Source organism: Alexandromys fortis, unplaced genomic scaffold, assembly GCF_014885135.2.
Source record: "Alexandromys fortis isolate MF-2015 unplaced genomic scaffold, M_Fortis_MF-2015_v1.1 scaffold_234, whole genome shotgun sequence".
NCBI classification, from domain to species: Eukaryota; Metazoa; Chordata; class Mammalia; order Rodentia; family Cricetidae; genus Alexandromys; species Alexandromys fortis.
In genome coordinates, this window is record NW_026068113.1 from 139932 (window position 1) to 167105 (window position 27174).

The 27174-nt window shown below is 45.3% G+C and overlaps 1 protein-coding gene across 1 annotated transcript in view; it reads left to right on the forward strand.

The window, feature by feature from the left end:
* Positions 1-27174, forward strand: part of Itpr1 (inositol 1,4,5-trisphosphate receptor type 1) — a gene marked incomplete at its 5' end in the record, with an annotated part of 210471 nt that overhangs the window by 132413 nt on the left and 50884 nt on the right. The window contains 9 exons of the mRNA XM_050124741.1: positions 74-254; positions 2438-2691; positions 8765-8965; positions 10449-10559; positions 12838-12933; positions 15896-16018; positions 17236-17340; positions 20760-20952; positions 26470-26592. Of these exons, the coding sequence (XP_049980698.1) occupies positions 74-254; positions 2438-2691; positions 8765-8965; positions 10449-10559; positions 12838-12933; positions 15896-16018; positions 17236-17340; positions 20760-20952; positions 26470-26592 (1387 nt within the window). The remainder of the gene's footprint in view (positions 1-73; positions 255-2437; positions 2692-8764; positions 8966-10448; positions 10560-12837; positions 12934-15895; positions 16019-17235; positions 17341-20759; positions 20953-26469; positions 26593-27174) is intronic.

A 27174-nucleotide genomic window follows, 5' to 3' on the forward strand; every position in this document is an offset into this window, starting at 1 on the left:
TTTTTTTTTTTTTTTTTTTTTTTTTTTTTTTCTTTTTTTTTTTTTTCTTTTTTTTTTTTTTTTTCCATGGCAGCACTCCTTTTTCTGCCGGTTGACGGAAGACAAGAAATCAGAGAAGTTCTTCAAGGTCTTTTATGACCGAATGAAGGTGGCCCAGCAGGAAATCAAGGCAACAGTGACTGTGAACACCAGCGACTTGGGGAACAAAAAGAAAGATGATGAAGTGGACAGAGATGCCCCATCCCGGAAGAAAGGTAAGAATGCCCTTGGTTCCGTTGGACGGGAGCCTGCAGAGGAGCCCTGTATTATGTATACTGCATGCTTTTCGTGACTTCCAGATTCCAAGATACATCCTTACCAGGGCATTTAGAAAGAAGCCACCACTGTGGTTATGATGCCTTCCTTCTAAGTGACTAGAACAAAGTCCTGACACCTGGAAAGGTCTTCATGCTTATCTCATAAATATTCATCTATGTGCACAGTTTTAATTAGTATGGGTTGTATTAGCCACTTTTCTTATTTCTGTGGCAAGTACCTAGCCAAACCAGCCTAAGGCAGAAAGGGCTTATTCCAGACCATGGTTTGGGGTTCTAGTCCTTCATGACGGAAAAGCATTGCAGCGGGAGCATGTAGCGGTGGGAGCATGCAGCAGCAGGTCACATTGCACCCACAGTCAGAAAGCAGAGCATGAGGAATGCCAGAGCTGAGCATTTCTCACTTTCATTCAGTCCTCAGCACCAGCCGAGGAAATGGTGCCGCTCACATTCAGGGCTGTTCTTCATATATCAGTTAACCTAATCTAGAAACTCCCTCACAGACAGGCTCAAAGGTGTGTTCCCATGGCAACTCTGAATCCTTTCAAGTCCGCAATCACAATTAAGATCCATGAATAATTTTTTTTTTTTACTGTGCTTTTCTGCTTATTGTTAAAGTTGAGGAAACGACATCTATGTCAGGTGACTTCTCTTTATTTTCCAAACTGTAGACTTTTCCCCTATAATCTCCCTGGAAAAAAATGTTCAGGGGGAGAGGGGCGACAAACCACAACTTTAGGAGTCAAACAGCTTTGAGCAAATTAATTGACCACTCTGAGCTTCACCTCTCAAGGCCAGTACTAGAGTTGTCAATCAAGTGACAGTTGACATTTGGAGAATGTTCCTTGTAGAGGCTATAGGATGTCGAGCAATGTTTGTGACCCTGTTAGATGCCATTAGCATACCTGTACTCCCAATCAAAAATGTCTCCAGGCATTTCCAGTTAGCGGCTGCATAGTGCTACGGATGAAAAAAAAAGAAAAAAAGGAAGGGAGGAAGTAAAGATCACCCTATTTGAGAACCACTAGTCTAAAAGGGAAATAAAGAGGAAGAGAAAAAAAAAAAAAGAACCATAAACCTACCAAGTTCTGCTGAGTACTGAGTATGACCCAGGCATGCATAGTCAGCTTTCTGTTTCTGCAACTGATGCCTTAGGCATGTAGACCTAGGCCCAGAAAACATCTATTTGAGTAACCGAGGTCTCAGTCTGGTGGCTTTGTACCTACCTTGGAGTAGCACATAAACCACCAGAACACACAGCAGAGGGTAAAAGTATTCACCTCATGACAGAAAATCAGAAGAAACCAGAAAAGACAAGAAAGTCGCACAATCCCCTTCGGGGACACACCCCTCCTTCTAGCCTGTGACTTCACACCAAGCCCTACCACCTAAAAGTTCTATCAGTTCCCATACCGCTGAGGACTGGGCCTAGGCCTTTAACATGTGGGCCTTTGAAAGCCATTCCAAATCCAGACTGTAGCCAGGCATTGTTCAAAGTTCTTTACCTATCTGTGTCAGTTCACGGAAAGCTCAAGTTAACCCTGTACTTAGATAAAAGGGTTATCTCTGTTTTACAGATAAGGAAACTGAGGCACAGATCCAGTGAGCCAGCGTCAGAGCCCATGCAGTCTGTGCTCCTGTCTGAGATGCCACAGTTGCCTCACAGTCCAGATAAGATAATACACACAGAGTGCTTATGCATGCTATCTTGGCACTTGGCAAGGGCTCAGTCAGTTGTCCGTCGAGTAACATTAATTGGTGTTATGAATAATATTACATCAGGTCTCTTGGGAGCCTTCTAGAAGACACCGACATACTTAGACTTTATGGAGGAAGAAGCAGAGGCTCAGAGCCATAGGTTATGAGGTTGACAGAGCCTGTACTAAAGCTGTTGCTCGGTAGAACAACACAAACCTAAATGACATGTCGAAAGCACTACCAAGTTAGCAGGGCTGGGCTCCACGTTCATCCTGTCTAGAGATTGAGAGGAAATGGTGGCTTCCTGGATTGTTTTTTGCCAATCTTACAAATCCCTAGCAAATGCAGGAACCTGTACTCTGGAGTATAGAAAATAGAACTTCTGAGAATGTAGCAGTATTGACTGTCACAAGTTTGCCTTTCAGCCAAAGAACCCACAACACAGATAACAGAAGAGGTCCGGGATCAGCTCCTGGAAGCATCTGCTGCCACCAGGAAAGCCTTCACCACCTTCCGGAGGGAGGCTGACCCAGATGACCATTACCAGTCTGGGGAGGGCACCCAGGCTACAACTGACAAAACCAAGGATGACCTAGAGATGAGTGCCGTCATCACGATAATGCAGCCCATCCTGCGCTTCCTGCAGCTCCTGTGCGAAAACCACAACCGAGATTTGCAGGTGAGAGCCTGAGCTGTGGCCCCGAGACCTTCAAGAGAGAGGCCAGGCTGTGGGAACCCAGAGATCTGCAAGAGGGGTCCTGTCTAGGGTACCAAATACCTACAGGTGCAAAGCCAGATTGTGGGGTCACTGAGGCCTACAGGAGAGGGTTCTGGGTTGTGGAATCTGACACCTAGAGGTGAGCACCTGGGATTAGGTGACCCTTAGATTTGTAAATGACTAACTGGTAGCACAGGAAGTCCCAACATTTGTAGGTGAGGTCTATGGAGACCGCAACACCTGTAGTAGGGAGTGGGGGTATTTGGACCATGGTGTCCCACTTCTTCTCATGGCTCAGCTCTGTCACGTAGACCACCATGCCTGAATTGAAGATCCAGCATTACTGATGTTCTGGGTGACTAATAATGAAAATATGGATAGGTGATCTGTCCCTTCCTATCTTCACCAGTGACACCACAAGGTCAGACACAACAGCCTCATTCATTAGGGGTGCTGACTCCATATGTAGTTAGTGTGCATAGGTACCTACATGTGTATGTCTTATAGCCTACTACTCTTTGCCACCAATGCCAGTAGATGTTCAGATAACTGGATAGTTGAGTAGACAATTAAGTATAATTATGAAGCATATACATTTATAAAAACAAGTACATAGATCTAACTGAATATAGCTGTGTGCTGCACAATGACACTATAGTGTTTGGCAGATCATATATACAGCAGTGTATACTACACGTTCTAGAAGTTTACTAAGCTGGACTTTCAGTCTGGAACTATAGCTTGTGATATTAACCAGACCTAAGACAGAGACAAAGTGTTATCTCCCTTGCAGTTTTCTTGTAACAAAGACTGTTTAGAAAGGGCGGAGGGTGTGCTCCAGAGATCTGCCTCTTTGTTCCCAATCTCTACCCAGGAAAAGCATGCTGGAGTATGTGGTCCTTGGTGTACTGCCTGGCTTTCCTGTCAACTCTTGAACCTGGGGCACCCACCACTCCTTGCTTGAGTGGTGTTAGGATGGAAAGGAAAAGTGTATCTGCACAGCTCTTAGATGGGATGTCTCTTCCTAAGCCAAACAAGTCTGCATTGATAGTTCTATGTGCTTAAATGGTGATGATATGAGAGGGGTTGATACGGGCCAAATCTAGCCAGAAGAAGGTACCACCTTTAAATGTTTACATTGCTGACTTTATCCACCAAGTGACTGTGGATAAAATGGACCATTTGTTATTGCCCCCCCCCCCCGCCAACCTCCATCATAAAGAAGGGACATTGTTGAAGAGCAATACAGAACAATGAAACGAACCAGAAGTTGTTAAGATTAAGACCTCTGATGGTTTTTATTTTTCATCTAATTGGTCTGAAGATCCTGAATTCTGAAAAGTATCTAGGTACTAGGGCCATCAACTGGTTAAACGGGAACCAGACCTAAAAATGAAGGAACTCCCCATAAAACCTGCCATTGGCCATGCTGACCCACTGAATGTCAAAGTGTACACGTCAGTCAATGGTTCACTTCAGGTGTTGACATTCTGGGCTTGACCTTGTCACCATCTGGTGTTGGATTCTGGCTGATCCTTTGGTTGCTCCTTGCTCAAGCATTACTGCTTCAGGCTTAGACACCTTAGACCCAGATCTGCTAGCTGAGACTTGGTTCAAGTAGAACAAAACATTACTTCCCAGAGCTCCAGGGTCTGGTTGTTATCTCATTGGCTGTTATCCCTGTGTCTCATGATGATGTCAGGTGTCCCTCTCCCTTCTAAGCTGCCTCATTGGTCATGGGGGAGATCAACTAAGGGAAGAGTGAGTGATCCGTAGGAACTTAGGGCCAGGCAGCTCAGTTGTAGCACCTTTGTGACTGGGGTTGGGGCGGGGGTCCCGCTGTGCTGCTAAGCATAGGGATCCGTGCTCTGTGCTGTTCTTCTATTTGGTGTCACTGGGTCACCACCAACTTCAGGCTCCACAGAGGAAATGAGTGGCAGCAGTTCATGTGCATGTATGGTCGTATGTCACTTGCACTGGAGGTCATGTGTTCAGCAACCAGCACTAGTGGTGACTGGACCTCACTCATCCCACAGATGTCTAGAACAGGAGCCACTCGTGCCAACTGGAGATTGCAGTACCATGTGCTAATTGCTGTAAGGGTCTTCACAGCTAAGATTTGCCAAGTTCTCAGCTCAACAATCCAGGATACCTTGTATAGAATCCAGCCTGCATGTCATGGGGCAGTGCTGATAGGTGGGTTCTGAGCTGACTTCTGGTTTCATGGACTTACTCCGTCTTCCCTCTTCCTGTCTCTTTCCTTCTCCCTGATGCCAGTGTTCCTTGGGTGGGAGAATGGAGCCAGGCTTTAATTGCAAATTCACCATTTTTTACTGGAAGTCTTCAGAATTATACTGTATCTTTTCATATAACTCTCCTTCCACCTTGTTCCCTAAGGATCCCTGGGGAAAAGTAGCTTTTAATGAAGTCCTTATACTGCTCTGGGGGAAAATTGTGTGTCTGTGTCTGTGCGTGCATGCGCGTACACAGTACATATTCACATAATTTTAAAAGGCCTAGCAACTTACCATCTGAAGGTACATAATGGTTTTCCAATTAGGCGATTCTAGACACCTTTTTTCTTAACCATAGAATCCTTTGTTTGAAGATATCTTGTGTAGAAATGGACTAAGCCGAGCAGAACAGGTCAAAACTGCCCTGTGGAGAGGGGAAACTGGAATGTCCCCAAGCCTTCCTTCTCCAGCCCTCATCTTGTAGGAGCCCAAGAGGGCACAGGGGTCATTTCTGGGACCCTTGGTGTCTGCAGGGCCCTGTGGTGTTCCTGGATCCCTGCTTTGACTGGGTCTGGGGGAAGTGAGATTCATCTTTTAAAAACTCCTGTGATGTGTATGGAAGTGGTGTAATGAAACTCATCTGAATGTGGTCATTTAAAAATCAATTTTAAAAACAAAAAGCAGTAAAAAGAAAGAAGCATGGTTTCCCACAGCTCGTGGGAACCTGCTCCACTGGCATTGTATTTGTGAGAAACCAGGTCTCAAAATGACATTAAGTAGGATATACCTCCTAAGAATGCCACCTGTTGGCAGAGCCCCTGGGCAGATGATGGTGGGGCACTGGCAGTTTTTCTTACGGCTGCCAGGCAGGAGTGGTCTGCTCCTTGGTGCAAGGAAATAGAGATCTGCTCAGAGGGAGGAAGCCCCAGCCTTCTAAGGCAGCGGTCTCTGGGCTTGTGCCAGCTTCTTGTCATATTTATAACCTTGACTTCTTTCCTGTTGGTAGATGTTCAGGGGAGAGAAAGCTACCGAATTTGGCCCTGCCAAATGGGCCATTGCCGCCTTGAGCAAGGCCTGCTTAGTCAGAAACCTGACGAAGGACTGCCCTTTCACCAGTTTGTGTGGTTTGGAGTGTTTGCTGAGCCACGGCCGGAGCTTCCCCTTCCCCAGGTTAAAGGCCAAAGGCTATATGAGCACTGGCCCAAAACCTTTCCCTTCCACACGCATCCTCATCCACCCTTTGCGCTCCTGAAAAGACAGAGCTTCTTCATGCTGACAGGACAGAGTGGTGTGTGCTCAAGGTGGATTGACAAACCGTCCCTGAGCCTCTCAGTGAAAAGTATGTGTCTGGCTTTGTAAAAGACAGAGGAAATAGATCTGAGTTAGGAAAGAGCTGTGTGAGCTGCCTGCAACTCTGAGCCATGGCTGTGGCTCTTGGTGGAGCCCACGCGGCCCACCTGGTTCATAGAGAACAGAAAGGTATCCTTCTAGGCTCCCATCCCATAAGATGGGGGGTGGTGCCTCAGAGCAGGCAGGACTTCCGGGACAAAGTGACTTTATGCGGTATCCTGAAGGAAGAGGAGTCAGAAGGGAGACCTGGGGAGTGAGTCAGAAAGAGGGAATACTGAATGGGAGCCTCCGAGGCAAGAAAGGGGAGCCCTTAGAGAATCAGGAGTTAATTGCTGCTGCCAGAGAACACTGTGGTAGGAGCAGTAACGTCATACAGCAGAGAGGAGCATCCTGGGAACAGTGGTGTCACCAGAATGGGCCTCAGAGGGGATGCTGTGAGTTTGTATCTTAAGCATCTGTATCCTTTTGATGCCTGTACTGAGGAACCTTTATCCTGCCAGACCTTAAGATATGCAGCACCTTCCTTCAGTCACCACAGCAAGGGAGAAGTCGGGTATAACCCGCTGCTGGCTTCCTATAGCCTTCTGAAAGAGCTACTTACCTCAGGAAAGCCCACAGTAATCTGTCCTTCTTCTGTGTCCCACCAGAACTGGAACCATGTTATTGAATGAAAGGACTGGGGTTAAATGTGGGGGGAGGGTGATGAGTTAGCGGTCTGTCTACTTACCAACTTTTAATCTGTGCTTCCATGGGGCTTCTGCTGCTCAAATTATACATGAAAAAATCCTCGTCCTAAGTTTTCTGATGGCAGTAAGTATTTAAATAAAGAGTTGTATAGCTTCTATCCACAGAGAGCTGTTCCCCTCCTTACTTTGTTTAGTAACATTTGGCATACATTTGAATATATACAGTAATCTACATGATTATAAATCTGCTTTTTTTTCTGCTAACCTACAGCATGATCTAGAGATCTTTCCATGTTGGTATGCCAGTACCTGCTCAAAGTTTCGAATTTATAATATGAAATCTTATAGTTATGCTTTATTTTGTAGCTGCTCCCCGGTTGGTGGGCATTTAGGTCACTTCCATTTCTCCATTATTGTAAAGAGTGTTACCATGAATGTCCAGTGCTTACTTTGTAGAGTGAAGTGGAATTGCCACATCAAGGCTTATGTCCACTTTGCCTTTCTATTGTTTTACTTCCAAGTTTCTAGTGTAGGTATTGCCCACTATACACTATATATCAATATAAGAATATTGTAGTTTATTTGTGTCTCACTACAGAGTCTCAGACAAGTGCCCCTTTGTCAAAATCCCCAGCTTTACAAAGTTACTCAGGTGTTGCTTTCCATATCTTGTTGAGGAAGGATCTTACTGTATATCTCTTGGAGAATACATAGTTAGGCACATATACATGAGCACATGCACACGTATATGCACATACACACATGCACATTTACTCACTCACACCCCTTATTTAGTAGTGGAAATGGTCAAGCAAGTTAACCCAGGTTTTCTTCATGACATCTGCCTAGAGCCAAACTCTGTGTGTGTGTGTGTGTGTGTGTGTGTGTGTGTGTGTGTGTGTGTGTATAGAGGAGGTAAGGTGATTGTTTTCAATGCCAATGATGGAACCAGGGGCCTCATGCATGCTAGGCACACTCTCTGCCTCTGAGCTAAGAGCCCTGACACCAGCCTCTACCATCTCATTTTGTGGTGCACTCTACTTAATACTAGCCTTGTGTGTTCAGCACGTAGTCCACTCTGTCACCTTTAAATATAACCACAACCCACTAACCACCCAGTGAGAAGGTGATAGGCAAGGGTAAAGGAAGAAATAAACAGAAGGGTAGGGAGATGGCTCAGTTGGTAAAGTGCTTGTCTTGCAACTATGAAGACCAGAGTTCAGATCTGGTCTTGATGTAAAAAGCTAGGCATAGCAGTGCGTGCCTATAATTCCAGCACACAAAAGTCCCTGGTGCTCACGGGGCAGGCAGCCTGGCTAAATAGGTGAATTCCAGGTTGTGAAGAGCTCTGCCTCCATAAAGTAGAGAGCAGTCAAGGAAGATCCCCAACACTGACCACTGGCCGTCATAAATACATGAACACCCTCACCGCACCTGCATAGATACCCAAATTAACTTTGCTTAAAGAGTAAATGGAAGTAGGAGAATTCATACCAAAAGAACCTGAAGTGAATTTCCAAGAAAATGCCTCCTTCTCTGAATCTCATGCAGACACATTGCAGAAAAGTCCCAGGGTTGGAAGCCATAGACCAAGGCCACAGGTTGACCATCCCCGGGACACGCAGAGTCTTCTGTTCCATGTTGTACCTGTCTTCCTAGCATCTGATCAGTCCAGGACTCCAGCCTATTAGAGACAATCAAAGTTGCAGGATGGTGACCTTTGCCCTCTTCTCTTTGCTTTTGTTCTCACATGCCCCATTGTAGAATTTCCTTCGTTGCCAAAACAATAAGACCAACTACAATTTGGTGTGTGAGACACTGCAGTTTCTGGACTGTATCTGCGGGAGCACAACTGGAGGCCTTGGTCTTCTCGGACTGTACATCAACGAGAAGAACGTAGCCCTTATCAACCAAACCCTGGAGAGCCTGACCGAATACTGCCAAGGGCCTTGCCACGAGAACCAGGTAACTCTGTTCATGTTTTTGGTATGCGAGCAAGACGTATTTATTACTTGGAAACGTTAACAGAAACCCATTCAGAAGCCACGTAACAACTACCCGTCAATCTCAGGGTGCTCATAAGACAAGCAGCCTTTCTCCAGTAGTGGGGAAGTTCCCATGGTGTCTTCTCATAATCCAGAAGTTTACCCAGTGAATGAGTGGGTGACTATGTCTTGGCTTGGCTCAGTGTAATTTGATTTGGTCTAACTATCCAATCATAACTTGGATATTGAGGGGTAAGTAATAAAGTGGGAATTAAATTAGCCCCTGAGAAAAGTGACCTATTCTAAATTCTAGAAAAAAATCAAAAAGTGATTCCTTGAAACCTAGCTAGAGAGAAAACACTTGCTTCCTGTGAAATAAATCGGAAGCAAGAAGAGAACATTTGTAGCTGAGATATAACATCATGGACTTCTGGGAAAGGAAAAGCCCAGCTAGTCTTGACTGACCTCCCAAGAAGTGTAATTCTGGAGCAGAGCCCAATGTTTTTCTTTTTTCTTAAGTAGAAGCATTGCTCATTCATGGCTGCTGGAAGATTCTATGAGTTTGCACTGCAGGACAAGAACGACTATGGTTTTTAACTTCAGATGGTAGTTCCGTCCTGGCTTGAAATGGTTAGTTCTAACCCTAAGGCCAGGGAAAGTATTAGGCGCGGAGTTAGTTGAGGAAGGCAGGACATTTGCTCCAAGGAAGCAGTTTAAATTAAGCAACTCACCGAATGTGGAAACCCTAGTCTTAGTGGGAGGACGTTTTATGAGATCCACTTCCTTCTCCTGGTTCCCCGATGAAGGAGGCAGAATAGCTCTGGTTATGAGAAAGAACAAAGAAATGCAAGGGTTCTGGAACTATGGATGTAAGACCTCAAGTTCACTTTCCTGCTACACCAAGGCCAATTGAAAGGAACAGGCCAAGGTAGTTTGCTCTGCAGTCAAGGATCCAACTTGGGAAAGGCTGATCCATTTTGATACCGTGTGAACTGAGGCAGAAGCTTGCTGTCCAAGCTTAAGCCTTAAGCAGAAGTACCACATTCACAAGATGAGTGACAGAGAGAGAACGGAACACAGTTCTAAAGGGGAAAGGGGCTCAGATCCTGGTATCAGTCACACACCATATTTTCCTATAAGAACAAAGCCGATTGCACGGCACTATTTGGATCAGACTCAGCCAATTTATCAGTTAGGGTGTATGGGGACTTTCCTACTGTTTACTGTTAATTCTGAAACTAGAGATCTTCATCTGTCTTTTATTTTTACCACTTTCTCACGGAAAATTGCACTCTCCCCAAATGACATTATGGGAGTGGTAAGCATTGTGTTGAAATAGCAGTTTAGCCTGTTGCCCTTTGACGTCTGATTTATGGCCAGCATTTGTGTTAATGCCACTGTGTGTGTGTGTGTGTGTGTGTGTGTGTGTGTGTGTGTGTGTGTGTGTGTGTCTGTTTACACAGAACTGCATCGCCACCCATGAATCCAATGGCATCGATATCATCACAGCCCTCATCCTCAATGACATCAACCCACTGGGAAAGAAGCGGATGGACCTTGTTTTAGAACTGAAGGCAAGTAGAGACTGAGAGCTAGAGGCGGCAACCTTTGGGAAAAGTCCATTAATGCTTTGCCTGGCATGTGACACGGTATTGTGAAACTAAATACCAAAGACAGTTCTGTTTAACTGAACCAATGACCCACATTGCACATTCTGACCTAAAATGCAGAACTTTGCTCTTTCCAAAGAAGGGCCTTGAGAGGGGACCAGCTTTTTAATTAGGTCACCTGGAATGAAGAGTTGTCACCAGAACTGAGAAATTCAAAAAGTACCCAAGAATGAAAAGCCTGAAATCGGAAATCCAGTGGGGGTTGGGAGGGAGAAGAGAAACACCCGTCCTCTGGTTTCTGAGCTTGCTGCTTTGGGGAAAGGAGCCAGTGAAGCATGTACAACTTGGCCCTTCCATTGTCACCAGAAATCAATTTTTACTTAGTCAGGTGACAGCTTTTTCTGTTCAGTCATTGATCTGGCAGAAGGATGACTGATGATGGCTTAAAATAAGAATGTACCCGACAGTCCTCTAATACCTTCTTTCGTTGTTATGAATGGGAACCTGGAGCTGCCACCCTGCTGCAGCCCTAGCATGTGATGCCTTGTAAAGATCGTTTTATGGAGTTAAATGGTGACTTCAAGATGCTCATTCTGTGGGGTTTACTAAATGACAGACCATTCCTGAAGGCCTATCAGCCAGTCCCCCAGTCTCTAGCCCCTGTTTGGGGTTTCTAGAGGTTGTCAAAGACTCAAAAAATATCTAGTTCTGAGAATTGACCTTGCAACATACCCTGATGTGTGATGCTGTTTGGAAATGCGTTAGCATCTCTGAGCACATTTCCTCTTCTGCTGTTCCCATGTCAGGGCATGCTGAAATTCCTGCTCTCTCATACCCATAGGCTGGAGTAGGTACCTTATCATAACTGAGAGAGTCTTCAACTACAGAGGTCAGCTAAAATGCTCGTCTGCATTTACTGCGTGGACAACAGTGGAAAACAAGGCCTTAGGAAGATAATAACAGACTCCCCAAGAAACTGCATGATCAATTTTATTTTTCCTTTAGCATTTAGAACTGAGAGTCCAAATCGTGGTTGATTTGAGCATATGGTTTAAATGGAATTTTTTAGCGCTGTTTTTTCCTTCTGATAAATACTTTATACTTGACTTGAATATCATTCCTGCTCTCGTATGGTTATCACTTATCAGAAAGTACATGATGCATGTCTGAAATAGACTGAGACATCCATGTGTTCCTAGCTGGCATTTCAGTGCCTTTTTCAATGAAAGTAGCAGTCTAAGGATTGGGATAGAAACGGGTGAGAGCTCAGCCACTGGATTGAACTTCTGTGACCCAAGCTGAGGAGGAAAAATGTCTCTATTTCCAATCCCCAGAAGGAAAACACCAACCTTGAGACCCATGGACAAAGAAATATGTAAATTGTAGACCTGGGGCCTCAAATGGAATTAAGCCAAGAAACGCCAGGTTGTGGACACATGGGTATTGCTAATGTAATGGGAAAGTATGTGCTGGTGGATGTGAAGTGTTCCTCTAGGCCACTTTTATTAACTAATAGCATATGTACTCAATGATATTAGGAAATAAGAAAGTTTATGGATTTTAAGACAGGGAGAAATTGTATTTATTGACTGTCATCTCTGGCTCACAATATCCAATAACAAAATGTTTAAGGGAAAAAATTGTATCTGTACTAAGTATATATACACCTTTCACCTTATTCTCAGTCCATAGTTTAGACCGAGTTTTGACACAGCACTTATACCTGATCAGGTCTTACAAATAATATGCAGATGAAGCAGACAAAAAGATACATAAATTATATGGAAATGCTATTCCATTTTATATGAGGCTGAGAATCTGGGGACCCTGGTGTCCCCTGTGGATACCCTCTAGCACCCATGTATAAATTATCTATTTCTGCTACAACTAGTGTAGGTTTTACTAGCTGACAGACCTTTCCTGAGAGCAGTGTCTGAAGTGTGCTTCTGCCCAATCTCTTACCCCTGTTCTGGGATTCCAGAGGTTGTAAAAGATTCCAGAAATATAATGTATGTCCTAACAAATGCAGACCCTTAGGCCCGAGTCAGACTCTACACACATGCTTCTAAGGTCCCGAGTACACACCCTCTGCCTAGTGACGGTACTCTGGAATGTCCTTGGCCATAGGGTGAATCTGTCTGTCCAGCCAGGATGCGCACTTATGTCAGCAGCTGGGCACACATGTCTAGGCGGCTGCCCAAACACCCCCTCCATATTTCTTTCCCTGGTTCTCTCCATTTAGAACAATGCTTCAAAGCTACTCCTGGCCATCATGGAAAGCAGGCACGATAGTGAAAATGCAGAGAGGATTCTGTACAACATGAGGCCCAAGGAACTGGTGAGTTGTGACTGATCCTTTGACAGTAGCACCAACAAACCTCAGAGCAAAACTCAAGGCAGAATGAAGAATGAAGGCCCTGCTTCTTTGATCTTCTGAAACCGTTCCCCAAAATGTATCAAGGATGATTTAATCCAGACCTGTGCCTGGGTACAGAAGTAGGGCAGTGGACATGGGGTGTTCCACCTGGTCCTATCAGCACAGACCACATACAGAAGCTTCCCCCTCCCCTTTGCTCACCCATAGAGAACAGGGCAGTGGGTGAGGGTGGGTTCAGGTCCACAGCTCAGCGCATTGACCGTGTCACCTTAGGTAGGTAGCTGCACGGTCCTAGTCTATAAAAGGGAAGGTAATATTACATTGACGGCTATTTTGAATTCTAGAGTACAAAAGTCATCAAACCTGTAGCACAGTACCTGGCATGTAGTCCTTTAAGAACTGAGGGCAATTTTCTTTTCTTTGTTCATTATTAGGCAAGTGTCCTACCACAGAGTTACATTCCCAGCTCTTGATTTGTGGTGTTGTGTTGAACGGGGGGAGGACAGGAGTAGGAGGTTAAGACACAATCCCATGGAGTTCAGGCTAGCCTCAAACTCGCTGCATAGCTGAGGCTGTCCTTGAACTCTGGCTCTTCTTCCACCTCCCAAGTATCGGGGCTATGGGTGTGCACCCCCGTTCCCTGACACCCTTGGTTGTTTGAAATGATGATTTTCTGTACCCCAGCTGGCCTTAATCTCATGATCATTTTACTTCATATGCTGGGGTTACGGGTGAGTGCCACCACACATAGGCCCCTGCCACTTTTTTTTTTTTTTTTTTTTTAGGACTTACAAGTTTGCATCTGTTCTTGGTGCCAGTAGTATAAATAACAGGAGAGTGTATTTTGAATGTTGATGTTTGGTTTTGTTTTCTTAAAACATGACCCGGTTTATTTTCAAAGAGCAACATTCGCGATGGGCTGACTTCCATGTTGGGAGTTGGTGGTGGGAACTCTGAGAAGAGCAGTATTCAAGGATGGGTGATACGAGCTGCGTCTGTTTGGACTTTCCCCCATGCAAATAAACTGTAACTGACAGATTTAAATGAGGACATTAAAACATTTCTGCCTCCCAGTGACCTGAATGTGCACTAGAGACCAGACCAAAGTCCCTTTATGTATTCCTTTAAATAAAAGTTCACAGAAGCCTGGCTCTTTGATCCCAGAGGTCAGGGAATGAGTTCTCAGCAGAGACAGGAGTCTCTGCAAGTTTACATAACAGCTTATGTAACTGGGATAACTGGGTAGCTAAGGGTCGCCATTACTTAGTACAGTCAGAATAGCCTTTGGAGAGAACCCATTTCAGCTCTTACGAATCAGGAGCGTGCCCTGGCTCTTCATGACTGTCTTGGGTAGAGGAAATGCCACAACCCCTTGCTATGGCTGCCTTCGTGTCCTGGGTTTCCCCCTTGTGTTTAGAGCACATTTATTCAGAGAAAGGGTCAAGTCTTCTTTGGTGTAAACAGAGTTCTAAGAAGACAAATAGGAAAAAAGCTTAGATATCCAGAACACATCTCTGCGTGCACATGTATGCATGCATATGCTTGCGTGCACCGATCCATGTACTTTGCATGTGTAACATGCTGGGTTTGGTTTTAGAACTGCTGGGAAAACCAACTCAGAGAGCGAGGGTCTCACCTCCAAATAGCAGCTGACCCACTGTCAGTATAGAATGTGTAGCTCTCTTTAGGTTTCATCTTGGATAATAAAGAAGTCCCAAGTAATGGCTAGTGGCAATGAAGAAGGTGCCCCCAGGCTGCAATATCTTCTGAATCATCAAAGGAAATGATTAATTCTTAGTATAACTGAGCATATTTATTCTTAGTGTTTGAATTATTAAATTCTGAATGATATGTTTATTTAGGGAAACTTGGCAGGTCCACCTCTGTGCACTGTGCTGGGTGCCAGGAGATAGATTCAGATATAAGCAGCACCAGCCTCTGCACCCTGGGAACTAAGTTAGTGAGAACAGTCAACAGGTAGTAAAATGCCCTAAGAAGTATACTACTAGGTTATGAGGAGTCCTAGAGTCAGGCAGGCAGCTGTGACGGGTAGTGGCCAAGTTCAAATCCTAGCTCATTAACCATGACCTTAGCAATGTTCTTTTATCTCTTTATTTCTGCATCTATAAAGGAATGGAAGTTTCTGAGCCCTCATAAAACATTTGTGAGCCTTACACCTTAACGACATTAGCACACTGAGTACAGTACTTGACACAGTGCAGGTTTTCAGCAGGTGCTGCTGGTCCATGCAGTTGCCTTCCCGTGGGAGAGGGTCTGAAAGACTTGGACCCAGAAAGGAATTTTACTACTTTTCCAAAGCCAATGGATTTCTTACTAGTTCTTTTGTTTGGTTGTTTTTTTTTCCCCCTGAGGAAGCAATGGGGGGAATGAGGAAAATTTGGGGTGTGTGTGTGTGTGTGTGTGTGTGTGTGTGTGTGTGACATTTTGCCATTTTCCAGGTTTTGGTGGTGCAGTAGTGGTGTCTCTGTGTGCATCCATGGGGTGGGGTGGGTGGGGTTACATGTGTAGAAATCAAGGGCCAGTTCCCTTCCGTGGATTCCAGGATTCAGACTTGGGTCTTCAGGCTTCAAGGGCAAGGCCCCTTGTTAGCCAGTGAACCATCATCTCTTTTCCCTCCCGCCCCATCAACGTGTTTTTATAGCCACCATCAGTTTCTAAAGCAGAAGGGTATGAACCAGCCATTGATCATCGGTTGGTCTGAGTGGAGAGAATGAGCTTGTCTTGTCGGTGAAGGTCGACTGGTATTCACCGTCAACATCATTTTAACTAAGGAGTCTGAGGCTGTATCCAAGCCTGGGGGATGAGAGATAGGAGCAGGGACAGCTGGCTAAGTGCTGTGGATGCCAGTCCCGCACGGGTCACCTCTGAGTCAGGAGGTGTGTTCTCTTGTCCCTTCTCAAAGGTGGAGGTGATCAAGAAAGCCTACATGCAAGGTGAAGTGGAATTTGAGGATGGGGAGAATGGTGAGGACGGAGCTGCCTCCCCAAGGAACGTGGGCCACAACATCTACATACTCGCTCACCAGGTACAGCCCTCCCTCTCCGGCCCTTCTAGACACCACCAGCATTCTCAGCTGCCCTGACACTGACTCTTCCTGGAAAGCTTCCTCCAAGCACTGGTTGTCCCTTAGGGAGCATGGCTTGCAGGTGTGTTTGGCCATCTGCCTCAAGGGGCTAAATTCCAGGACTCTGCCACTTTCTCAGTGTGGTAAGTCAGGAACTTGGAAATCCCCATGCACTGTACACGCATCTACCCTTGAGCAATGACACTGGGTGCTTTGTCTGGAGCCGCTGAAAGGGCGTCTTAGGCATTTTATAAATACTAATGAATCTCTCTTAACAACCTAAAGAAATAAACTTGAACCTCCTTGCCTATCACATTTGGGGATCTGTGGGAACCTGTCCTCACAATTTCCTTTTGTTTGCCTTTCTGGGCGATATTTTCTGCCCTGACACCAAACTGCCACATTTCGTAATCCCTTCCCAAGTGGCTTGGTTTTTGAAGTTGCTTCTTCTTTGGGTATGCTGGTGTGGCTTCAGCTTCTGGGTGGGGATGGGCAAGCTGTAGCCCAGCTGGAAACTGACATGCCCTTTCCTTAGCCCCTTTTAAACTTGGGTACAGTACCTGGGTGTAGCACAGTAAAGACAAGAGGCCTAAAGCTGCCAGGTCCCTGCCCCTGCGTATTTACTGAAGGATTTCAAACACTCCCCTGTCCCACATCACCTCCATTCTCAGCATCTAGCATCCAAAAGGGTTTCTGAATAGTCCTAGAATGGAGGCTTAATGGGGTGCACGGAAAACCTCATGTCCCTCCTGCCTGGCCTAAGAAATCAGAGAAAAAAGCGGGGGGAGGGGGGGATCCTGCATGAGCATGAACCATCCATTCTTGTATGCCAGACTCTGCAGAGCCAAGCCAAGCAGAAGGGAGCAAGCCTCTGGGTACTGTAGCCCTTGGCTTACTGCTGGTCATTTTGCATTTTTTAACTCAGCCTTAGAAAGACTGTGGGTGTAGCTTAGTTGGTAGAGTGCTTGCCTAGCAAGCACAAAGGCCTAGTTGTGGGGGTGTACACCTGTAAAACCAGAACAAGGAAGGGACAGGCAGGAGAATCAAAAGTTTAAGATCATCCTCAGCTACATCCAAGTTCAAGGCCAGATTGAGATACGTGAGACCCTGACTTAAAGAAAGAAACCTAGAGTTTAAAAACAGCTCTTACACTCGTTTTCTCTTTGCTTGTGTTCTAGTTGGCTCGGCATAACAAAGAACTCCAAACCATGCTGAAACCTGGAGGCCAAGTGGATGGTGATGAAGCTTTAGAGTTCTATGCAAAACACACGGCACAAATCGAGGTAAGACAAACAACAAACATACAAAAAAAATTAGTTAAGTCGTGAGCAGGGAGAGCTCAGGCAGCAAGGCCTGGACCTTCAGTGGATGGTACCCTGTATCAGGGTTGACATCTTCTTACTGCTCTCAGCAATAAAGATGTTGGGGTGCTTTCTGTTCCTAGGTCCCTCTATTAGGTAGCAGATGTAGATTTAATTATAAATTCTGGCCAGCACCTAAGACAAGTCGGTAGGGCTGAGGAGATAGCTCCGTTGACGAAGCGTTTGTCATGCAAACACAAGAACCCACTTCACCCCTTAGAACCCACATGAGTAATCCAGATGAAGCACCTGCACATATGAACATGTACACATATGTACACACCCAAAGTCTAGCGGAGGGACCTGCTGTAGAGTATAGTGACCCAGGAGGTCTGTTCTGATGAATGGCATCCAGAGTGAAAGAACATGGGACTGAAATGGGCGGTGCCCAGGGGGAGGAGCTTTTCTGGACTCTACAGGGAAGACTGCAAGTAAGGCATGCATGGCTGGAATTGGATGAGTCAAGGGGAAAATGGCGCAAGATAAAGGAGAGGAGGCAGCACAGAGCATCCGAAGCTTACACACTTCTGGGAAGAAGTCTGCACTTCATCCTCAGAGCATCGGAACTGCTGGCGTTCCACTCCCCAGCCCCGTCATCCTCTGCATTTTACACAGCACAAAACACTCTCACTGTCCTTCCGAGGTGTATAGCATCACGTCTGTGGCAAATGGAGAAGCTCTTCAGTAAGGCTCGGTGAAGATGCTCCCTTCTCTAGCTGCCAGTGTCACAGATGGAGTTTTCATATCACCTGCATTGTCTCTTAGCATCTGAGAAACATGTCTGGCCCCAGGATCTAGCTAGTCGGCATGTTAGGCCTTGTTTTGCTGATGAATATAATATCAGTGTCAGAAGAGAGATTTGTTGGACAGAATAACACGTTCAGCATGATGGCTCTTCAGGAGTCTGTTCTTACCTCTCCAGGTCGTCCTGATGAAATGCTTCATTTGATCAACTTGTCAGCCATGCCAAATGTATTGTGAACACTTAGTCCTGATTTATTGATTGTGGCCAGAATGTTGGCCACCTCTGTCCCCTGCATCCTTTAGAAAACAAGCTTGGCAGTACAGGATGTTAAATATAAATAGAATATGCCCAACTCTGGCCCAGTTGGGAGGAGACTGGAGCCTGATAAATTCTCCTACTGCTAGAGGTAGAGAAGAAATGCTGTCCTGTCTCCTGACTCCTACTGCTAAATCTGTTTCAACAGTGAAAATTTAAAAACTGTCGCTAGCTTCCAAATCCTGCCCTTGGCCAGCCAGGACCCTTCTTTTGATTTGATTTGAGAGTTATGGATGCAGATCCAGGGTACTGTGTCATAGCTGCTTGGGGCTTTCCTAGCAGACTCTGTAGTCTTCACACTTGAGCCATAGAATGAAATTCTCGCCACAGGTCTTCCGCTCCCCTCCCTTTGCCTCCTGGAGCCTGTTACTCTTCTCTTTTGTGCATAGGTAAAGGAAGGAATCGTCCTAGATGTTGACTTTGTGAAGCGGGTGGCCTCTTCATAGCAAATATTCAGAATCGGTCCTTGAGCCTGTGTCCCCGGCAGGTTCTAGGTGCTAACCACACACTACACTTCCAGTTAAAACAGGTTGATTTTGAACCAAAACCATTCTGCCAACAGAATGATTCCAACCCCCGCCCCAGCTCCAGCTAGATCCAGGAGGCGCTGGTGTGGAGACCGTGTTCCTCTGCTCTTACAGAGTCAGAGCTGTGAGAACCTGCCTGACCACCACAAGTTTCCCACCACAACTGGGCCTGAGTCACCTCTCTTGCCCCATCAGGGAACAAAGGTATTGAGAGAGGGAGCAAGCTCTTCCTGTCCAGGGCGTCAGCCCTGGGCTTTACCTGACCTCCTCAGCCTCTGGGGAAGGGTAAGAAAGGCCAAGAGGTCATGTCTCCAGTATACTGCAGCCCTTGGCCCTTTAGAGTTCTCTATACTTGAAACTGTGACTAAGTAGACTGTCCTAGAATTGGAAGCAGCCCTGGGGCCGAAGCCCAACAAGGAAGAGAACCGGAGCTTCAGGCATCCACCCCTGGAGCCTCATGAAGCCTGGTGGTACACAGCTTTAATCCCAGCACTTGGGAGGCAGAGACGGGTGAATCCCTGTGAGTTCGAGGCCAGCCTGGTCTACAGAGCAAGTTCCAGGACAAGCTCTAAAGCTACAGAGAAACCCTGTCTCAAAAAAAAAAAAAAAAAAAAAAGCCATACACACAAAACAAACAAAAAACACTGGTACCCTCCCAGAAACATATTGGTTCACATATAATATCACATATTCTTTCTGGAAATTATGAGATGTCGGAAGTCATTGCAAATGTGATGTAAAAGCAAAGGTCTGTTCTAAAAGTCCCAGATGTAGGGATAACCCAGGTTTTGCTGAGAAAAGATAGTGGATTGAGGCTTACTGAAACTGTGACCCAAATTTGCCCTATCTAATATGACGGCCTTCAAGCCGTGCCTGTTAAATCTCAATTAGCTGCAAGTAATGATTGCATTCCCCATTTGCAGAAACTGCCGTACCCAATGTTCAGTGGTCCCTGTGAATCCATTTGCAGTAACTCCACGTGCCCAGTGCTCAGTCGTACCTGTGACTAAGGACTGTCCTCTTGAACACACAGAGAATGACCCCGTCACTGTAGAAAGTTTCATTGTACAGTACCAGCCAAAACACAGTATAAGTCATTCCAGATGAACACTGATTGTATTTAAAGGAAAAGGAAGAATGGGTTTCCCATCTGCTCATTTTCCTCAGCTAACTTTGACACTCTACAGTATTGCTGTCAGTTGCTGTGAGAGTTTTAGACAGGCTAAACTGGTTAGCTTGTGAAATTGTGCTGCTTGTCTTTAAACTTACTGGTTGTTCATCCAGACAAACACCTCAGCAGTGTCTAGTAAAGGTTGTACATTGTTCATCTACAGTCTCAAAGCAGAATCATTTTAAAGTGCCTTGGGAGTGTGTGGAATATAGCTCTTATAATTTTGTGATTCTAATGATTTTTAAAAAAAGTGAATATTCCATGTTGTAGTTACAAAATTAAAAACAGTATTTTAAAGTGGAGAAGTATTAAGATATTATACGGGAAGTTGATAATGTTTAACTGAATGGTGTATGAGGTTAGACAAATTCTTAGACTTAACAAAACTTTTATGTCTGGTATGCGCATGCACAAAGGCGCACACGCACACACAGACACATCCCAACCCGGGCCTTTCAAATCAGACAGATTCACAGTATCCTACCTGAGTCTTGAACCCTCAATTCACTGCCAGTAGCAAAGCAAGAGTCTTTATGGAAAGCTCTGGGGATAACTGCTTAGCCTCCATTTACTGTCCCCCTAGATCGTCAGGCTGGATCGAACGATGGAACAGATTGTCTTCCCTGTGCCCAGCATCTGTGAATTCCTGACAAAGGAGTCAAAACTGCGAATATATTACACCACGGAGAGGGATGAGCAGGGCAGCAAGATCAACGACTTCTTCCTGCGCTCCGAGGACCTCTTTAATGAGATGAACTGGCAGAAGAAACTTCGAGGTGAGCTGTAGTGCCTGGACGTGCTCTGGAAACACACAGCTCTGGGCTTCACACCTGGCCTGGTAGAAGCCATTCAGGAGCAGCTGCAATGCTGCCCCCCTTTGAAGAGAGAGAACGTTAGTATTTCAGTAGATGGGCCCAATCTAAAGGCTCAAAATGGGCTGTATTCATGTGGCATTTGATTTGGTTGGCCCAGGGGGCATCATGGATGATATGGAGTGCCTGTTTGGGTATCTCCCTGTGGAAACTAACTAGACACAGAAAAGACAAGGTCATCTCCTTCCCAGGATGGTTCCCTTGGGCTGAGCATACGGACCGGCACACCTGTTCCTGGAACTCACCTATCTTCCCTTTAATGGAGGAGCTCAGGTTCAAAACTCCCAGTCGTTTTATAGGCAGCGCAATTGTTTGCCATGGAAGATGCAGCATTGCTCACCAGCCGGTCCCGTGGTAAAGCCCAGCCAAGTCAAATGGAGATTACTCGTCTTAGGTGCATTTATAGCTCTGCCCCAGAGGGCTTCGTGGCTCCCAGTTTTCATTAGGTTTTAATGTGATCCTTCGGCACCAGCATCGTGTTTGGCATCAGCTGTTGTGACCAGCTTTGAAAGGATCGTGCTTTATTTGTGCCTGTGAGTTGGGAGCCAGGTTTTTTTGTTTTGTTTTGTTTTGTTTTGTCTTTTGTTTTTTAACTTGAAACTCTGAAGTCAAGCTCCAGTTGAGATAGATGGTGAAGGCTCTCTGCAGGGTGTGGTTAGGGTAAGGGAGAGCGGCATCAGAGATCAGTTTCCGGGACCTCTTGTGCTATCTCTGGTCCCTGCCAGTCTGAGCAGAGCCAGGCCTGCTCTCCTCACTAGGCTTGCCCTGTGCGCCTCCCTCCTCATTTCCCTCCACCCCACAGTCACACTTGACAAAGAGTTGTGCAATCCACAGTAGTAGCGGGTCCTCTGCCTCAAGGGGTGCGGGCAGCAAATGGCCTAACCGTTCCCAGATCCTCAGCCATCCAGTGGGCTGTAAAAAAATCATTTACCCCAGAAAGGCCATCTCGTTGTTCCAAGACTTTTCTTGAAATGCAATTAGTGCCTTCTCTCATTTCTGTTTTTGAAAAGTAGTGTTTGTTTTAGGGAAGTTTAAGAACTACTGTACTTGTCATCTGAAAGTTTTAATTGGCTTCAAAGCCATCTACTAAGAGAAAAATGGAAAATAATGAATGAATTAAACATCCCAAGTACTTCGGAAGGAAAGAGATGCACTCATTAGAAACAGCATTAAAGTGGAACACACTTCTTTTCACTAAACAGCTCTCGTCTACCAAGTGTGCAGACAAGGGTTTGCTGTCGTGTTAGTGAAGCTGATTTACTTTGGGCTGAAGTTACAAAGGTTGTGATTGCTGTGATAGGAAATCGGTAGCCAGTTCACCCTCGATGTCTGTTTGGCTACTGATATTAGTGTTTTCTAGTGTTAAGAAATCACTATGGGGCTGCAGAAATGGGTCAGCGGTTAAGAGCACTGGCTGCTCTTGCAGAGGAACTGAGTTCTTTTCCTGGCACCTTCCTGACCACTCTGAACCATCTGTAACTCCAGTTCCAGGGGATCTGACAGCCTCTTTTGGCCTCTGTGAGTACCAGGCATGCATATGGTGCACATACACACATGCAAGATAAACACTCATACCCATAAAATAAAGATAAATAAATCTGTTTCTTAGAAGAAATTGGTTTTATCTTTTGTAACAATCAAACATCCAATTTGATTTGCTCTCCAGAAACCCTTTCCTGCTTTATTCTTGAAACACACACACACACACACACAAGTGCGTGCACACTTCCTTATATATGGATGCATTCTTCTTGGGCCATCCCTTTCTGATATCTGAAGATCATGTCTGCTGAAGAGAAGACTCTGGGCTGTAGTAACTAGAAGGCAGAGCAAGAGGAGGCTTAGATAAAGTTGCTTATGCCGACTGTTTCTTGCTGCAAATTTTGCCTCATGCTTATCACTTTAGAGGTGGGAAATGCTTAAGTCGTCCAGAAAAACCCACTTTCTTTCAAAGCAAACAACCAGGAACCAGTGTGACCAAGTCCTGCCCTGGACTTGCAGTTATTTAAATAGCTTTGTCTTGGGTGCTGGCAATCTACCTCTTTGCTGTTGTGTGACAAGTCTATCAATCCAGCTAAATTACAGTCCTTAGTAAAAGAAAACATGCTGCAAGGTACAGTGGGGGGTTAGCAATGCGTATACTTCTTCCTGTGGGAACTAACGATCTGTACAGAGACAGACAGTAAAGGCATATTTTTAAGTGGCTACAATACAAAGCTGATTATGGCCAGGGCTATAATCAAGCAATGACAGGTTACAGAAATATGGGAAATGAAGACTTGAAAGACGAAAAGGGATGGTGGTGGCATCTGGCAGAGTTGGCAGACACAGCCTAAACGTTTGGGAGGGGGAAGTATGTTTCATTGCCCAAACTGCCCCAAACTCCAATGCTTACAACAACCTATGTGTACTGTCTTACCGTTCTGGAAGTCAGAACTCTGGGGAGGTTCTCGTGGGGTTAAAACTCAAGGTATGGGTGGGATGGGTTCATGCTACCCACCTCCAACATTTTAAGACTCTTAGAAGCTGCCTGTATTTCTGGGTTATAAGCCTTTTTCTGTCTTCGAAGCCAGCAATGTTGAGGAGAGCCTTTTTCAGGCTGTATCACTTCTACCTCCTCCTCTCACTTAACAGACTTTAGAAGTCTCTTTTGTCATGTAACATAACACATTCGCAAGCTGAAGATTCAGGTTCGGGGACATTTGATTGGGCATCATTTTGCTTACCATAGAAGGTACATCAGTTGCTTTAATCGTTCCCAAAACACAGTGGCTTAAAACATTCATTTTCTTACAGTTTCTAATTTGAGAATGCTTAGCTGGATAGTTAATGACTTAGGGTCTTTCATTAGGTGGCCACTGAGGTGCCATCCTGGGCTGTTGTCACCTGAGCATGTCATCGGAGTGCAGCCCCGATGAATACAGGTTCTCAGTGCTCTCCAGCAGCTCTGGGATCAGGGGACTCTTTGCAGGTGGGCCTTTCCGTGAGTCTCCCGTGTCCTCGTGGCACAACAGCTGCTTTCCGCAAAGTGAATGATGGGAGAGCAAGTGTGAGGAGAAAGCCCGCAGAGCTCGTGTGGCTTGCTCTTAGAAACCTCATGCCAGCACCTGCAGGTTCTCCAGTGTATTAGAAGCAGAGCGCTGGTACAGCCATACTCGGGACAGTGTAATCAGCGGTCCCTCTTAGAGTGTTCTGTCAAGGAAAGAATTATATCAAAACTGATGGCATGTGTCTCTATCACAACAGAGGGAGGGACCACACAGGAGCTTAAGGGCACAATTTTGTGTTTGTGGGAGTCACCGCTAGGTTGGGGTGCAGAAGCAAAGCATGTAAGGAAGGGATGTGGGAGAAAGATTTGGAGAAGGCTAGGATATAGCTCCATGTACTACAGGAAGTGGAAAGATACTGTAGTCTTTAACTGTTTCCTTGCACCTGGATAAATAACTATTTGAGCTACAGGACTGATTATTTATTGTTCAGATTCAAAATGAGAGTATAAAGAATGTTAGCTCTGGGAAATTAGATTTAGTCATAAACTGTATGCCCTAGTTAAAGAACATTTATTGCAGTTGTACTGAAGGGGCATGTTCCCATGCATGAAATTCTGGCTTCCAGGGACCATCACAGATCTCTGCTAGCTTCTTCTATTTTTCCTGGACTTCTTATGAGCTCCTGATGCATACATGAGGATACTGTCAGTTTCGCCAAAGCTGTCACTCAGCTTCAGCGGTTACAAGCTTTCTGCCATTAATCTCTCCGGTTCTTTCCCTGTTTTTGTTATGGATTTCAGAAGTGGACATCAGTCCCCACAGACGTGCCGGTGACTATTGCAGCCAGACCAGATGAATTCTCATCTCTAGTTTGCTTCAGCAGGCTAGGAATGTGCCTTAGTTTTTCAGTTCTTGCCTAGCATACATGAAGCCCTGGGTTTGATCCCCAGCACCATATAAAACTAGGCATAGTGGTGCGCAATTCTCATCCCAACACTCAGTGAAGAAGAGGCAGGAGGATAAGAAATTTGAAGTCATCCTAAGCTGCCAAACTGATTTGAGGCCAGCTTAGACAACATGAGACCCTGTCTCAAAAAGTATGTTCTTTTTTTGTTTCCGCAATTAATTTACAAAATATTACATTGCTATTTGGAAGTTGACTGGATTCAGTCAGCTCTATTGGATGGTGACATTGGCCATCTGTCTTTACCCCTTTCACTGGCTCCAGATGATCACTAATTGGGGAAATGAGATCGGCAATGCTTCCTCCAAATTCTGGGCATTGGTTTCTCTTATTTTTTTTTAAAATGAAGAATTTCAAACTAGATGATTGCTCATAGCTCTGTAACTCAACAGTTTTGAAACATTGCCTGTGACCAAGTTCCAACATGATATCAACAATTACTAAATTACACAGAGACCTCTTTAATTGTTCCGTAACTTTCTTTGGATGGAAGTTTCCAAAGGCTTGGCTGCTGTTGCAGGCATCATTATAGGGTCATTGAATTTGTCACTGGCTGCTGTCCTAAAGTTAAATGAAGATTTCATTGGTAGGGAGGTGGTTTATGATAGAGATGCTGGCTCACATAGCCTGTGCTCTGCTCTGGAGGAAACTGATGTCCAATGAGACTGTCTTATGGATGCTGTTCCCTACATGGTCCCTTCAGTTAATTCTATGACTTCTGTGGCATGGGATCATCAGTCAGAATGATTTGCACAATGGCTTAAGAAGGTGGCAATGTGCAAAGTATCCCCTGCTTCTCTGTGATAGTTTTGTGACTCCAGGAGACTTTGAAAATGTGAACGCCACTGCTGACCATGGTCAGCTACCTACTGTCCCCGGTTCCTTGGTTTTGAGATCAACTGTACCATTTGAGGGAAATGACAAGCGACTTAATGGGAGAAAGGGGTAAGTGGCCTGCAGTGGAGAATTAATGGAGAGTTTTAAGCCAAGAAAATGGTACCAGGCCCAGTCAGAGGCTCAGCTGGGCCAGCTCCGAATGTTCTGTCTCCCTGACATTTCTAAAAGGCTGATTGAATCCTTGAGTCTCTCTGAGCTTCTCGTCTGGTACTGGAGATCTGAGCAAGAACCAGAGCCATAGTGTGTGAACTCTGGGTAACCCTCAGATTCCATAACTGGTGGAGCTGACTGGGGCATGCAGGACTTGGAGCTGGCCCAGGCATTGCCCTTCTCTTCTTCCTTATCCCCCAATGCATCTTCTGTTAGCGAGTTCTCCAGTGAACCAATGTCACATCACTGTGTGCCAGCTTGGAAACAAATTCTCGTTCTTACTGTTGTGGTCAAAACTGGGAACAAAAGTGGACTTGTGGGAGTCTAGGAGGAGGAAGGGCCGTGCTGAGCTCTAGTGCTCGGATGTGTCATCATCATCATCATCACCACCAACCTCACAGACTTCATCTGTTTCCACAGCCCAGCCTGTGTTGTACTGGTGTGCCCGAAACATGTCTTTCTGGAGCAGCATTTCCTTCAACCTGGCCGTCCTAATGAACCTGCTGGTGGCATTTTTCTACCCCTTTAAAGGAGTGCGAGGAGGTAACCGCATCTTTATATCTTTTGACACACAGTCTCGCTATACAGTACAAACTAGCCTAGAAGCCAGGATCCTCCTCTTGCTCCAGCCTTCTGCTGACAGGCTGTCTTCCTCAGGATTCCTATTGCTGTGATAAAAACACCATGACCAAAAGCAACATGGAGAAGGAAAGGTTTGTTTAAGCTTATGCTTCCACATCACAATCCACCATCAAAGGAAATCGGGGCAGGAAACTGGATGCAGGAACTGAATAAAGCAGAGGTCACGGCACAGGTTGCCTGCTCTCCTGTCCTCTTGGCTTGCTCAGCCTATTTTTTTGATTTTGCTAATGGAACTTTTGGGGAGAAACATAGACTTGTATTTCATTTTGAGATACTCTTTTCTAAGTAAATTAAATACTAAACTAATCCCATTGGCATCCAGGTTAAAAAATAAAGTGTAATTAAAATTATATTTATAAAAAGAAGAAAGAAGATACCCTAAAGTCTGAGAATCCTAATTTTGAGGATCCAGTCAGAGTTGGGGACACTTTGTCAGTTGAGGTTCCCTCTTCCCAAATCATGCTGGCTTGTATCAAATTGACA